At 43.1% G+C, this 16,773-nt stretch overlaps 1 protein-coding gene across 1 annotated transcript in view; it reads left to right on the top strand.

Moving 5' to 3' along the window:
* RASGRP4 (RAS guanyl releasing protein 4) overlaps positions 1–16,773 on the top strand; it is a 96,399-nt gene that overhangs the window by 63,611 nt on the left and 16,015 nt on the right. Inside the window, exons 9-11 of the mRNA XM_082262918.1 lie at positions 2,600–2,875; positions 8,101–8,181; positions 12,530–12,637. Coding sequence (XP_082119044.1) covers positions 2,600–2,875; positions 8,101–8,181; positions 12,530–12,637 — 465 coding nt within the window. The remainder of the gene's footprint in view (positions 1–2,599; positions 2,876–8,100; positions 8,182–12,529; positions 12,638–16,773) is intronic.

Below are 16,773 nucleotides of genomic sequence, written 5' to 3'. Positions count from 1 at the left end.
AGTGCAGGATTTGGAATTATTTGGAGGAGCCTCAAAGACCAACAGGCCTAATGACTGATTGTTTTATGTTTGTAAGGAATGTTTTTTCTCCTTATGTTAATTTTAAGGTAAAAGGGTTAATAAAATGGCTGCTGTGGCCAATTAACTCCAAGCACGGTGTGGTCTCAATTATTTAGGTAAAGGGAAAGGTTTATGGCATGGGGGTGGAGCCTTTGGCTTTAAGCAGCCTAAGAGTTTGGGGGTGACATCTATTCTACATTGGTCAAGCAAGGCCCGAAGCGAAAGAAAAAAAAAAAAAAAAATAGCGCAGGGCAGACATGACCATGTGAAGAGGGGAGACAGGGCAGGTGTGAGTTAAATTAAATTGTTTTGAGTTGGGGGGTATTCAGGGATTGGTGTATCAGGTTTGGGAGGGGTTGAGGTACAGTTAGGAGGGGTGGCCCCTCAGATTGGAGGTCAGTGGAAGTTCAACGGACGAAGGAAGAAGAAGCTTCCCACCCGCCCTCCCTAATTTCTGGGACTGTTATGGTTGATTTTGATTCATGTCTTTTGTGCTTTCTGTCCTTTCTGGGGGAATTTTATATTGTCATGGCAGCTGGGCGTTTTGTTGGTCTTTGCTGGCGGGGGAGGTGAACAGTTTAGGATAAGGGTATGGTTGGGACTCATCGTTGGTATGGGTCCCTATGGTGCATTCCATTTAATGTCAGTTTAAATGGAATTCAAAATGGTGGCACTGCGGGGAGTGGTTTGTCTCCGAGCCGGTGACGCGGCTGGAGGCCTATCAGGGCACAGGTCCCGCAGTGCAGGATTTGGAATTATTTGGAGGAGCCTCAAAGACCAACAGGCCTAATGACTGATTGTTTTATGTTTGTAAGGAATGTTTTTTCTCCTTATGTTAATTTTAAGGTAAAAGGGTTAATAAAATGGCTGCTGTGGCCAATTAACTCCAAGCACGGTGTGGTCTCAATTATTTAGGTAAAGGGAAAGGTTTATGGCATGGGGGTGGAGCCTTTGGCTTTAAGCAGCCTAAGAGTTTGGGGGTGACATCTATTCTACATTGGTCAAGAAATCTACTTACAAACATCATAAAATAAAGGCAGATAGATCGCGGCTCGTGGTTCGCTGCTCCCGCAGCGTGCGCTTCACCGTCCGGAAGTGACGTCAGGTCCGCTCAGCCAATCGCTATACACTTTTCGCCATCCAATCATGGCATTTTGCACTGTTTGTGCAGTGGTTTAAGCAATGAGACAAGCTTGGAAGCCACGCCTCCACCCATGGTGGGAAGCCAAGCATAAGGCTCGATTCACACCTATGCATGTTGCTTTTGAGCAGGGCTTTTTTTCTCATAAAATAGGTGAAGGAACTCAATCACAACCCCAAAACCCCCCTTTCCCCACCTACACACACACACCCTCCAAACCGCATCAATTAGTGGGTGTGGTCAAATTTCACTAACGGTGGGAGGGTCTTAAAGCATTATTGAAGTGCATAGTACAGTACATAGTAAGAACAGAGTGCAGAGTTCAGTGGGGGTTACACACAGTGCAGAGTTCAGAGTTGCGCTACATGCAGAGTTTGGAGGTGCACTATGTATATAGTGCAGAATTCAGGGGTGCACTACACAAAAAATGCAGACTTCAGCCTTCTTCCTCAGCTGCTTAATGCTTACCTTTTTGCATCCCCTATCCACATTTAACTTTCAGTCCTCTTCTTTTCTAGTACCTCCCTGCACACTGTAGGTGGCTCCGCCTCTCTCACTCGCAAGGAGATTATCCCATTGGGGTGTCAGCATCCGCACTACACCCCAGGCACCTGCATATCCCTTCCTGCACTTAGTGGGAGCCACCTAGTAGATCAGATCAGATCTGTGGGAGCCATTGGAAGACAAGCTGTCACTTGTAAACAAAGAAGTTGGAGCTCTGTGTTTAGAAGTAATAGTGGTGAGCAGGGAGAAGTGGGCCTGAGCCAGAGGTGGTGGAACTAAGTTCCACCAAGTTCCAGCTGAAAAAAAGCCCCGCTTCTGAGCATTTCTGTAGTGTTTTTGCTGTGCTTTCGCAGTGATTTTACAGCGATTCGTGTTTTGCGTTTTTTTTTTTTTATTTCTTGTTGGGCAGATTTTAAAACGCAAATTGCCACAAAATCAGGGTAAAAACACAACACTTGTGTTTTGGATGGAGGTCCATTGAAGTCTAATACATGCAAAATGCTGCATTTTGCAATAAAAAAGGTCCCCTTTCCAAAAACGCAGAGGCACAAAAATGCATTGATGTGAATGTGTTTCATAGGAACCCATTTAAAAAAATGAAATGCATTACTGCAAAAAGTACAAAGCATGAAAAACACATTGGTGTGTGTCCAGCCTTAGGTTTGGGTTTGGAGCCGTATTACTGTAGAGATAAAACACTTGATAGAGGTTCTAACTCGTCCTCATTCTGTACAAAACTAGAAGAAAATGTTTTGGCTGGAGTTAAGCTCAAATGAGCAAGTACAGAAACACATAATTGGTGTCTGTGTCTTTTCTAATATCTATCCAGGGATGGTAACACTTTTTACAGGTTTCGGACTTTAGAATAACCCTCCTATGCTTTTTCTTGGGCAGACGCTCAGCGAAATGACGGAGTTACTCTCCTCAAGCAGTAACTACAGTACATATCGGAGAGTCTACAATGAATGTGGTGGATTTAAGATTCCGATTCTCGGGGTCCAGCTCAAGGATCTAGTTTCACTCAATGAGGCTTTACCTGATTATTTGGCTAATGGGAAAATCAATGTCAGCAAACTGCAAAGTCTTTACCAGCACATCCTGGAGCTTCGGCAGCTGCAGAAAGTTATTCCACCATTCCAAGCCAACAAGGACGTTATACTGCTGCTAACAGTGAGTACAGGACTAAGTATAAAACATCCATGAACAAAAGCATAATGCATGTAGTACATACAGTATAGTGGGCTGCATTCACAAAGCGGTATCTTACTGCATCCGAGTATGTGGTAAGATACCGCAAAGCTTTTTTTTAAAAACTGTTTTTTTAATTCAGTAAAAAAGGCTACTACGCCCCGCAGAACTCGTTCCCCCCTCTTCCTTCTCCCCACCCTTTCTTTAGTCTTCTTCTATTGTCGTTTCTTTCTTTGTTTGTCCTACTTTCTCACTCCTTCTTTCTCTCTTTCCTTTGTCTTTTAGTGTTGTTTTCCTTCCTGGCTCGGTACTCTCAGGCCCAGCCCCTGTTTGCTCATTGGAACGTAATAGAACTTCTTCTTTTGATAGTCTTACTGCATTATAAACCACTAGGGGGGACTTTAGGTCCCTATCTATGCATTTTTGCTTGTTGATACCTATTATTTGGTCCGTGATGTTTTCAGGTTGGCTCACGCCCTATGTCTGTATCATGTTTTGCTGCTATCTGTTTCCCTGCGTTCAATTTTCTTTTATCTAATTGTACACATATACCATGTTTTGATGTATGTTTATGCCTCTTCTTAACCACTTAAGCCCCGGAGGATTTGGCTGCTAAACGACCAGGGGGTATTTTGCGATTCGGCACTGCTTGACTTTAATGGACAATTGCACGGTCGTGCGACGCTGTACCTAAACGAATTTGGCGTCCTTTTTTTCCCACAAACAGAGCTTTCTTTTGGTGGTATTTGATCACCTGTGCGATTTTTTGATCATGCGCTATAAACAAAAAAAGAGCGCCAATTTTGCAAAAATAGCAATATTTTTCACATTTTTTTATATGAAATTCCCCCCCAAAAAAATGTAAAAATCAAAATTTTTTTAAATTTTTGGCCAATTTGTTTTATGCTACCTATGTTTGGTAAAAAAAATCGCAAAAAGCGTATTTTGATTGGTTTGCGCAAAAGTTATCGCGTTTACTAACAAAGGGAAAGATTTTTGTCATTTTTGTTGGTTTTTTTTAACGCATAATGGCGGCGATCTGCGATTTTTTTTGTGGTACTGCGACATTGCGGCGGACAGATCGTACCCTTGACTGACATTTTTGACACTTTTGGGGTTACCAGTGACATTTCTACAGTAATCAGTGCTATACATATGCACTGTTACTGTAAAAATACACTGGCAGTGAAGGGGTTAACTTTTTTTGAAAGGGAGGGGCTATGTGTGTCCCTAGGGGCGTGCTTTCTACGGTGATTGGCTGTGGCTTCAGCTGTATGAACGGTGATCAACGGTTCTACATAGTAGAACCGTATGATCATCAATCATACAGAGGGGAGAATGACAGGCAGCTTGTTTACACAAGCCGCCTGACTTTCTCCCTCTCCCCCGCCGATCGCAGAGTGACCGGCGGACATCGGGTCCGCCGGTCACACGCGCGGGGGGGTCCGTGACCACGCGGGAGCGGGAGCACGCCTCCGGGGGCGCGCGCTAGCTCCCTAGACCCTCACAAGCAAGCGACGTAGACCTACGTCAGTTTGCCTGTGAGGGGCTGACCGCCGACGTAGATAGTCGTGCGGCGGTCGGCAAGTGGTTAAAATAAAAACTTTTGTACAAGAAAAAGGCTACTAAAATACTGCATGCGCTATTTTATTGCAGTATTTTAGTAGTAAAACTTTGCGTATAATGTAAAGCCGGTGCCCACATGTCCTTAACAAACAAGTAACTGTCATGGTTGTTAAGGAGCGGGCGGCCACCACATTCTTAACAACCAATGAATCGGTTGTGGGCACCATGGTTGGACACCCCTGGGCTCAGTCCATGTGAACAGCTACTGCAATGTCCTGGTTGACCAGTTTCCACCATGACGGGTTGTAGTAGTGTTGTGTTCAAGGGTGTGTATGCTAATATTTATTGTTATGTTTTTAACATGCTTATAAGTGGATATCCATGTACATGTAATAAGCCTTTGTACCGTGCTAATGTATGCCTTTCTTCCTATGTTTGACTGATGGTGTATGTTTTGCTGTTGTTGAAAGCAATTTTATGATGCTGGATTGTATCGGTTTCATTACAATTCAATAAAGAACCTGTTTGATTAAAAAACGATAAATTGTCAGCTGTCAGCCGGGTTTCCGGCTCACAGCTGAATGTAAAGAAAAGAGTTGCCGGCATTAAAAAAATCAAAGATAAAATGGCTTTGGGTTCCCCCCCCCAATAGTAAGGGTAACCCCCACGCAAAAAAAAAGACATACCCCCCAAAATCCATACCAGACCCTTATTACCTGAGCATGCAGCCTGCCAGGCGAGGAAAGGGGGGGAGGCAGCGAACGCCCCCCTTCTTTACCATATCAGGCCACATGCCATCAACACATAAGAGGGTGGGATCTGGGGACCCCCTTGTTAACTAGGGGCTTCCAGATTTTGATAAGCCCCCTACACACAGAGCCTTACAACCACCAGCCAGGGTTAAGGGGAAGATGCCCTTGTCCCCATCAAAATGGGGACAGTGTGCTTTGGGGGGAGCCCCTTGTCCCAAAACAACCCCCCCATATTGAGGGCATGTGGCCTGGTATGGTTCAGGAGGTGGGATGTGCTCCTTTGCCCCCCTTCCTTTCTTGGCCTGCTGGGCCGCATGCTGGGATAAGGGTCTGGTATGGATTTGGGGGGGGGGGGGCAATTCAGCTGATTCATCGGTTTTTAAGGACACAGGAGCCGCCTGCTCCTTAACAACCATGAAAGCTCCTTAACGCCCAGTTAAAATCATGCACAATCATACACATTCCTAAAAAATGCATGCCTGGACCACTACTTAATTACCGCATGCATTTAGTTAGGTATTTTCTTCTGTAATTTGAGTTTAACGCCTGTTCATGTATTTTCAACATTTTTCGGTAAATACTGCAGAACGGTATAGTGAATTGAAAATTTCAGGATCACATGCAATATTTGGGCAAAATGGGTCTGGACACCTAAATACCGCAAGCGAGATGCTTTTGTGAATGGAGTCCAGTATGTCTTGATAGGAAGTAAGAGGAAATCTATAAATAGAGAAGCAGATTGCAATAAAACAGGAGATATTCCTGGAGTCAAGATTTCCAAAGGCTGTAAACTATTTTATCACTATTATACCTTTTGGAAAAGAGAGCCATCCTCCAAAAATGAATTTACCCTGCCCAACCCCTCATCTCATTGTTCATAGAGAAACCTATAATAAGGCTTACCTGTAGGTATAATTAATATCTCCTAAACCTGCAATGATTAGGAGATATTTGCCTTGCATGCAGCTGCTGAAACCAACCGGCGGACCTTCAGAGCTTTTTGCTGGCTCCTTGCCGGAAAGTAAACTCCCGCGCGCATGCGCGTGAATGACGTCATCGTGGCTCCGGCCACTCACAGCGCTGGAGCCGCCGAACCAGGAAGAGACGCCAAGGGAACATGACAGCTCCCTCAGCAATGTCTGGGCGACCGTGTCGGGGCTTTGTTTTAAGGTAAGTATTTAAAAATGAGCTAGTATGCAATGCACACTAGCTCATTATGCCTTTGTCCTGCAGGGTTTTTTTTTTTTTTCGGTGAGTATACAACCGCTTTAAGTTGACTTTGTATAAAAGTTGGACAAGGTAATTTTTTTAAGTGTAACTCCAGCCAAAAAATAATTTTTACGATTTTTTGAATAGCATAGGTAAGGATTAATACCCCTGTTATGTTTGTTTTTGCTGTCAGTAGATTTCACCTCACTTTCTGTCTGTGACAATTGGATTTTGAAAATTTTAGGTTGTCGTGGAAACAAAGATGGGTGATAAACCGTTAGTGGAGACACCTTTTTCCCATGATAACGCTCACAGGAGTGAATTTCCCTTCCTAGGGGTAGATTTCCTCTCACTTCCTGTTTTGCCCTAAGTTCGTATGTACGGGTCATTAGTAACACGAATGTTCTTAACTCGGGGACTTCCTGTATACGGTTATTAACTATTTGCCTGTACTGTCCCTTTGGCCAAATGTTCCAGCCGCTCATAATGTTAACTGCATTCTTGCTTAACCACTTGCTGTCTGCTCACATTGCTACTACTGCAGCAATGTGGCTCGTTATCGTTCAGCGACGTAGACCTACGTCGCTGGACTCCTTCCCTTGTGGGCGGCGCGCGCGCCGCCGCCGCCTCGCTCCCGCTGTATTCAGTCACAGCGGGAGTCGGGCCAGGGGAGGAGCAGCGGCGATCGTCGGGGAATCGAGTCTGGAGATCCGCCCGCTTGTGTAAACAGAGCGGGCGGATCTCCTAAGTGACAGGCAGTGACAGATTGCAGGGTCCAGCATAGCTGAACATGCGATCTGTCCCTGTGTCACTCAGTCACCTCCCCCCTCACACATGTCAGTAAGCACCAGGCATACATTAACCCCTCCCTCTCCAATAAAAATGAACCCCTTCCCTGCCAGTGTCATTTTTACAGTAACAGTGCATATTTATAGCACTGATTACTGCAGTAATGTCACTGGTACCCCCAAAAGTGTCAAAAATGTCAGTCAAGGGTCCGATCTGTCCGCCGCAATGTCGCAGTCCCGCAAAAAAAAAATCGCAGATCGCCGCCATTACTCGTTAAAAAAAAAAACACCAAAAATGACAGAAATCTTTCCCTTAGTTAGTAAACGCAATAACTTTTGCGCAAACCAATCAAAATACGCTTATTGCAATTTTTTTAACCAAAAATATGTAGCAGAAAACAAATTGGCCAAAAATGTAAAAAAATTTTGATTTTTACATTTTTTTGGGGGGGAATTTCATATAAAAAAAACGTGAAAAATATTGTTATTTTTTCAAAATGTACGCTCTTTTTTTGTTTATAGCGCAAAAAGTAAAAATCGCACAGGTGATCAAATACCACCAAAAGAAAGCTCTGTTTGTGGGAAAAAAAGGACGTAAATTTCGTTTGGGTACGGCGTCCCACGACCGCGCAATTGTCAGTTAAATTCGCACAGTGCCGAATCACAAAAAGTGGCCCAGACGTAAGACAGCAAAATCCTCCGGTGGTAAAGTGGTTAAAAAAACACACACACAAAAAAAACCCTCGACAAGCCTATTCCCTGCTCTTTTTTTGATTGTTAAACAGTGTTTGGTGAAACCCTATGTAATAGTAAAATGTAAAAAAGACAATTAGTGGCATTTTCTGAATGGATCTGGGATATGAAATAAGCAGATGTTCCTCTTTACTTATAGACATCATTAGATACCTTTTACACAGAAGATGAGATCTACTCCTTGTCCTACACTCGGGAACCACGCAGTCCCAAAATATTGGTAAGAAACTGACTATGAAATGCTTGGGATTTCAGTATGATTCTAAATGCTTGGGATTTCAGTATGATTCTAACAAAGGATTGTGAGATGGTGTATATGTTATCACTACGTGTCTGGACTGCTATTCAAATGCTGGGGCAGAAGGTACCACAGAGGGTGGAAAGCTTTGAAGACTGGCAGCCTAAGAAATAGTAAGAGCTGTTTATTACACTTCGGAGCAAATATTAAAACAGGGGAGTAAGGTGAAAAATAAAAGGCAGCTGCCATAATGGTTCAAAATCCTTATCCCTCTATAGCTCCAATTATTAATGGAGATTCTGCAAATAGCAGCAACGATGATTCATAAGCTTTGACCTTTTCAAGCACGTGTCAAACACAAGGCCCGTGGACCCAAAGCAGCCCTCCAGGCCATATCATGTGGCCCTCGCACCTTTCTTCCAGCTGCGGCACCTCCTCGTCTCCTCCCCACCTTGTCTACACAGTCCGCAGCAGAGAGGAGGACAGAACTCCGCCTACAGATCCTGCGCCTCTCTGTGAAGCCGCAGCACCCCCTCGTCTCTGCCTCCCCTGGTCTCAGCATGCTGCAGACTCTGGGAGCTGAGTCCAGCCCACCTCTGGATGTCCTCCAGACCCTGCACTTTTTGTTTCCCAGCTCCGCCCCCAACTTCTTCCCAGCAGCACAAAGTAAAGTAAGGGGGGGGGGGGGGGGAAGCACTGTAATCTGTAATGGAAGGAAGGGTGAGGGACTCTTGACATCTGGTGTAAGGGAGGGGGGTGCTCTAGGTATCTGCTTATAATTATTATAAGAATATTACAATTCTATGCCAGTTGAAAAAGGAGAGTCACACACTGCTGGTATCATCCACATCAAGAAACTTTATCGGAGACGGCTCAGTCAGAAAACATGGCAGAAACCTGTTCAGTCTGACCCGTCTCCAAAAAAGTATCTTTTGGATGACATCAGCGGTGTGACGCTGCTTTTCAGACTTGCATCATCTGCTAGTGATGAGTGAGCGTGGGCTCCATGTCGATCTGCACCTACCCTTTACAGCTTACAGTGCCTTAAAAAAGTATTCATACTATCAAAATTTTTCACATTTTGGCATGTTACAACCAAAAATTAAAATTTATTTTTTGGGGATTGTATGTGATAGACTAACAAAAAGTGGTACATAATTGTGAAGTGGAAAGAAAATATTAAATGGTTTTTCGCTTTTTGTTTTTTACAAATAAATATGTGAAAATTTTGGCGTGCATTTGTATTCACCCCGTTTACTCTAATACCGCTAACTAAAATCCAATGGAGCCAATTGCCTTCAGAAGTCACCTAATTAGTAAATAGAGTCCACTTGTGTGTAGTCATAGGCGTGAGCACAGGGTGTGCCGGGTGTGCCTGGGCACACCCTAATCACCTAGGGCACATTAGCATTATCGCTCTGTGTGCCAGTGAGGAGATGGGAAAGATCTCCTTTGGACCTGCTCTGCCATAAGAGAAGTGCCACACAATTCTATTTCACTTTGCCAGCAGGGAGAGTAATGTACCGGGCCATATACATGTAGGCAAACACATGCATGTGTATTTAAACTTTGGGGTGCACACCCTAATGCAATAGGCTGCGCACACCTATGTGTGTAGTTTAATCTCAGTATAAATACAGCTGTTCTGTGAAGCCCTCAGAAGTTTGTTGGAGAACCTTAGTGAACGGACAGCATTATGAAGGCCAAGGAACACACCAGACAGGTCAGGGATAAAGTTGTGGAGAAGTTTAAAGCAGGGTTAGGTTATAAAAAAAAATATCCCAAGCTTTGAACATTTCCCGGAGCACTGTTCAATCCATTGTCCGAAAATGGAAAGAGTATGGGACAACTGCAAACCTTCCAAGACATGGAGGTCCACCTAAACTGACAGGTTGTGCAAGGAGAGCATTAATCAGACAAGCAGCGAAGAGAGCTACAGAGACCCACAGCTCAGGTGAGAGAATCTGTTGTATGAGAGAAACAAACTATTAGTCGTGCACTCCACAAATCTGGCCTTTATGGAAGAGTGGCAAGAAGAAAGTCATTGTTGAAAGAAAGCCATGAGAAGTCCCATTTACAGTTTACGAGAAGCCATGTGGGGGACACAGCAAACATGTGGAAAAAGATGCTGTGTTCAGAAGGCTCTGGCCTAAAAGCAAAACTTTGTGTGGTGGAAAACTAACACTGCATATAACCCTGAACACACCATCGCCACCGTGAAACATGGTGGTGGCAGCATCATGTTGTCAGAATGCTTTTCTTCAGCAGGGACAGGGAAGCTGGTCAGACTTGATGGGAAAATGGATGGAGCCAAATACAGGGCAATCTTAGAAGAAAACTTGTTAGAGTCTGCAAAAAACTTGAGACTGGGGCTGAGGTTCACTTTCCAGCAGAACAACGACCCTAAACATACAGCCAGAGCTGCAATGGAATGGTTTAGATCATGGGTGTCCAACCTTTTGGCTTCTCTGGGCCACATTGAGTGTAGAGAAATTTTCTCGGGCCGCATATAAAATATATACTATTAGTTAAGGTATATAAGTAATAAAACGCCGCTGCGCCCTTCCCGTGCTGACGCCCCCCCCCCCCCAGCACTAATTTAACACAACTAGTTGATGATACCCTCAGAGGCTCCCTTCCTCCCCAGCAAAAAAAAATAAAAATTGTCAGGGGGCAGTGGGTTGGACATGCCTGGTTTAGATGAAAGCATATTCATGTGTTAGAATGGCCCAGTCAAAATCCAGACATAAATCCAATTGAGAATCTGTGGCAAGACTTGAAAATTGCTGTTCACAGACGCTCTCCGTCCAATCTGACAGAGCTTGAGCTATTTTGCAAAGAAAAATGGGCAAAAATTTTGCTCTCTAGATGTGCAAAGCTGGTAGAGACATCCCCAAAAAGACTTCCAGCTGTAATTGCAGTGACAGGTGGTTCTACAAAGTATTGACTCGGGGGGCTGAATACAAAGGCACGCCACACTTTACACATATTTATTTGTAAAAAAATTTGAAAACCATTTATAATTTTCCTTCCACTTCACAATTATGTGCCACTTTGTGTTGGTCTATTACATAAAATCCCAATAAAAATACATTTATGTTTTTGGTAGTAACATGACAAAATGTGGAATCAATGGGTAGGAATTCTTTTTTTAAGCCACTGTAAGTCTTAAGTTATTACTAAAATCATTAATAATCGAACGCAGAGGCAATTTGTAGTTTTTTCCTGCGCTATGGAGCCAATAAACAATATAAAACCCTTAGTTGCAGCTGCTCATCACCATGTGAACATAAAAATTTTTTTTAGAAAACAGCGCAATAAAGGGGGGAGGGGTGACAATCTTGTATAAATAAAAGTGAATATATCTATGAAATTGTATGAAAAAATTATTTTCACCAAACAAATGCATAAACTCAAAAAAATATGATGCAATGATATAGTGCAACACTTGTGATAAACAATATACATAGAATAAAAATAAACTAGACAATGTCCCAATCGAACACAGTCCTAATCAGCATGTAGCCAGTGAAAGCAATGGGAGTCGTGCTCTGTGCCATCTTGCTAATATTCATTATTGACGATCCATGAAACCTCGGTGCAGTAAGTGAAGGTGCGCACCCAATCACAAATTTACTCACCGGACTCTGTGGACCCCTTAGCAGTACTGCATGTGGGTCATTCAGGCTTAGGGTCCGGTGTCCTTAGGCACTGGTTAGCCTGGTGGATGCCTCAATCCCAATCCCCCCCCAGCGATGGATAGACTTTATTGCGGGTCTCCCCAGTGGACGTTAGTACATGTATGCCAAAACAGAAACGATCTCTATAGCGTGATACCGTAATAGGAAAGTTTTTTTAAAAGCGTATAGGATACGTCTTTGATAACGCCCACGGGGAGGGGCGAAACGCGTCGACGCAATTTCCGGCTGACGGCAGAACCAACTGCGTCACTTTCGGTAACCTGGTGGAACGCAATACAGGGAAGTGCACACCTGTAGCGACCACAGGAATACCGGACACCCCTGACACTACTAGCATTATTTGTATCATTGTAAATGTAAGTACAATTTTGTCTTTTAAATAAACTTTCTAATTAGTGAATATGATAAAGAGTAGATAAATTTGTATAGTCTTACAGATACAATTGGCCCTTTGAGGGCAACCATAATGCTGATGTGGTTAGCAATGAAATTTAGGTTGACACCTCTGATTTGCAGGATACCCAATGATGTCATTGCTTCCTTTCCCAAAAAGCTGTTATTTTCTGCCAATTTATTTATTTTTAATAAACAATTTTGAGTGCTTTTTATGATGTATATCCTTCTCACAGTCCACCACAGCTAACAAGCCACCTGCTGATATTCCACACTGGACCCCTGATATTCCCATACAGCTAGACCCAGAGGCCCTCAGTCGCAGTGTAGAGCATATGGTACAGGTGAGTATACTGTTTGATGCCAGACATAGCTGCATGAGACATACTGTACTATAGTACTAAAATGATGCCCAACACTAAGATCCCTTAGCTGGAGATTTTGGAACACACCCTATATAGCCATTTCTGTCACACTGGGCTACACGTACTAAAAGGGCTTGTAGTTTTGCCATTTAGGTCTACAGTTCCTGCAAATGATACATCACCGTTTCACAGCCAGCCGTAGTGTGAGCGCACTCACTTCCTGACCACTTCCTGTTGTGCTTTAACCCTGCACACAGAAGTTCATCACACACAGGCAAAACAAACAAGCATTTGTGAAATATTGTTGGATTTAGAGAGGCCATAGTGAATTTACAGAGAATGATAATGAGAACAATTATATACTGAACCCATAGTAAACCAATCCTGTTCACCTCTTCATTGGAGTGAACGTAAGCATCTCACTGTATTCATGATTGTTTTGTAAACTCCTAGCAGGTACAAATAATAATACAGTATCTCACAAAAGTGAGTACACCCCTCACATTCTTTTAAATATTTTATTTTATCTTTTCATGTATTACATAGATAGTCAGTTTGAAAAAAGACACAAGTCTATCTGGCTCAACCAATAAAAAACAAAAACAAAACAAAAAGTGATGAAAACCCAACCATACAATCCCATATACACAATCCTATACCCGCAGTTGATCCAGAGGAAGGCGAAAAAACCCCAGCAAAGTATGATCCAATTTGCTACAGCAGGGGAAAAAAATTCCTTTCTGATCCCCCGAGAGGCAATCGGATATTCCCTGGATCAACTTTACCTATAAATATTAGTACCCACTTATAATAAGTACACCCAGGAAAGAATCCAGGCCTTTTTTAACCTTCCTAGGGGTATTCCCGAGCGTGGCTCGGGGTTAAATTTCAGAGACAAAAGCGGTAACCCCGAGTCACACTCGGGGTACCGCCAGAAGCATCGCTGGATCCTGTAAAAGAAGTTTCTTACCTTGTCACCGGGATCCAGCGATGTGTCCGGCGGTGTCTAGCGGCGGATCTTCCTCCCGATCGTCTCCGTGCCTCGGCTTCCGTCTCCTGCGACGTGACATTCGCAGGGGGGTGGAACCGGCGGCAAATTCAAATGTAAAATGCACCAAACACACTGATACCATTCAAAATAAAATAAAATCACATTAGTTTGCCCCCCAGTGTCCTTTCATGCAGTTTTACTGTACTTTTTATGTAAATATATATATATATATATATACATATATATCTACAGTATATATACACATATATATATATATATATATATATATATATATATATATATATATATATATATATATATATACGTAATTCTTGTGAATGAGCAGCCCAAACCAACTGTATACATTATATATATATATATATATATATATATAATAAATGTACTCAGTTGGTTTGGGCTGCTCATTCACAAGAATTACATGCAAAATAATGGTACCGCTTTCAGCACCTAAAATCCAAAAGAATCATACCGCCAGGGAGGTTGAAGCAATCTAGTGAGCTAGTCAGAACCACCTCTGGAGGGAGTCTATTCCACATTTTCACAGCTCTTATGGTGAAGAAACCTTTACTGTATTTATAACAGTGTAAATTTGCTGTCCCATCAAAATAACTCAACACACAGCCATTAATGTCTAAACCGCTGGCAACAAATGTGAGTACGCCCCTAAGTGAAAATGTCCAAATTGGGCCCAAAGTGTCAATATTTTTTGTGGCCACCATTATTTTCCAGAACTGCCTTAACCCTCTTGGACATGGAGTTCACCAGAGCTTCAAAGGTTGCCACTGTAGTCCTCTTCCACTCCTCCATGACGACATCACAGAGCTGGTGGATGTTAGAGACCTTCCGTTTGAGGATGCCCCACAGATGCTCAATAGTGTTTAGGTCTGGAGAGATGTTTAGCCAGTCCATCACCTTTACCCTCAGCTTCTTTAGCAAGGTAGTGTTCGTCTTGGAGGTGTGTTTGGGGTCATTATCATGTTGGAATATTGCCCTGCGGCCCAGTCTCCGAAGGGAGGGGATTATTCTCTGCTTCAGTATGTCACAGTACATGTTGGCATTCATGGTTCCCTCAATGAACTGTAGCTCCCCAATGCCGGCAGCACTCATGCAGCCCCAGACCATGACACTCCCACTACCATGCTTGACTCTAGGCAAAACAAACTTGTCTTTGTACTCCTCACCTGGTTGCTGCCACACACGATTGACACCATCTGAACCTAATAAGTTTATCTTGGTCTCATCAGACCACAGGACATGGTTCCAGTAATGTCCTTAGTCTGCCTGTCTTCAGCAAACTGTTTGCGGGCTTTCTTGTGCATCATCTTTAGAAGAGGCTTCCTTCTGGGATGACAGCCATGCAGACCAGTTTGATGCAGTGTGCAGCGTATGGTCTGAGCACTGACAGGCTGACCCCCACCCCTTAAACCTTTGCAGCAATGCTGGCAGCACTCAGACGTCTATTTCCCAAAGACAACCCCTGGATATGACGCTGAGCTTGTGCACTCAACTTCTTTTGGCCTGTTCTGAGTGGAACCTGTCCTGTTAAACCGCTGTATGGTCTTGGCAATCTTTTTTTTTTTTTTTTAGCCTAGGTCATCTTTATGTAGAGCAACAATTTTTTTTTTCAGATCCTCAGAGAGTTCTTTGCCATAAGGTGCCATGTTGAACTTCCAGTGACCAGTATGAGAGAGTGAGAGCGATAACACCAAATTTAACACACCTGCTTCCCATTCACACCTGAGACCTTGTAACACTAAGGGGTCACATGACAGCGGGGAGGGAAAATGGCTAATTGGGTCCAATTTGGACATTTTCACTTAGGGGTGTACTCACTTTTGTTGCCAGCGGTTTAGACATTAATGGCTGTGTGTTGAGTTATTTTGAGGGGACAGAAAATTTACACTGTTATACAAGCTGTACACTCACTACTTTACATTGTAGCAAAGTGTAATTTCTTCAGTGTTGTCACATGAAAAGATATAATAAAATATTTACAAAAATGTGAGGGGTGTACCCACTTTTGTGAGATAGTGTATATATAATTTTCAGCAATCAGGGCAGCTGGGGGTTAATAATCAGGGCAGAAGTTGAGTGGTCAACACTCCAGTAATAAGGTTCTGGGTGTCCCCTGGTTTCCTCAGGCAGCTCAGAATCATACTGGTCGGGTAAATTGTACCTGTTTAAACTGACAGTTGTCCCGAATTGCAATTCCACCATCGTTGGGAATAAGACCATTAATGGTAAAGGAGGAGAAATGAGTGCAGAGCTATCAATCCAGCTCCATAAACAATAAAAATAACTGGGAAAAATGCTTAAAAATTAGCACTTAATACAGGCATGTAAAACTCAAAGGGGGGAAAATATACATACAATATACGGTATATACTACATACACACCCACAATATGGCCGAAATGTTTCCAGCAAAGGACACTGTTAAAGCAGTTTTTAACTCATATTTACAAAAAACACTGAGAGGCTCAGTTTTATAAAAGAAGAGACCCCTGTGGTTTCTTCTGTCATAAATCTCCCCCCTGCCTGTCATCGGTAATGTAATATGAGCTGTGCATGCGCAGCTCATATTACATTTATGGCACCCGCTGTGTGCTGTAGTTATGAGTCCCATGAGCATGCGCGGTAGTGGCATCACCGCAGCCTGGCCTTTCAAGTGGCCAAAGATACTGAACCCGGAAGGAAGACCAGGCAAAGATGCAAGTGCCAGGGACAAGGGGGAGCCATGACAGCATAACACTGGGGGGGCTCCTTTGCAGGTAAGTCTGTCATAGTGTGCTAGTAGTATATGGTGCATTCTAGTACATTATGACTTAAAGCTGTAGTGGGGATATGTGACTATGGCTGCATCCCTATTCATTAATAATATGTACAAAGAACCCTCTGATGGAATTTTTTAGGGCATTAATACCAAATACTTTAAAAAATATATAATATGCTTTATTCATGTACAAACAGAAAAAAATGTATGATTGCAAAAAAGCACATTGCGGTTTGTCAAACATGCCAGTAATGGATGTCTGGGAATAAAGACATTCAGACTGTCAGGGATTCCTATGACAGAAAGAAACCCAATGTGTGTCGAAAACTTA

The sequence above is a fragment of the Pelophylax lessonae genome (assembly GCF_965119305.1).
Source record: "Pelophylax lessonae genome assembly, chromosome: 7".
NCBI lineage: Eukaryota > Metazoa > Chordata > Amphibia > Anura > Ranidae > Pelophylax > Pelophylax lessonae.
This window is presented reverse-complemented; position numbering and strand designations above follow the sequence as displayed.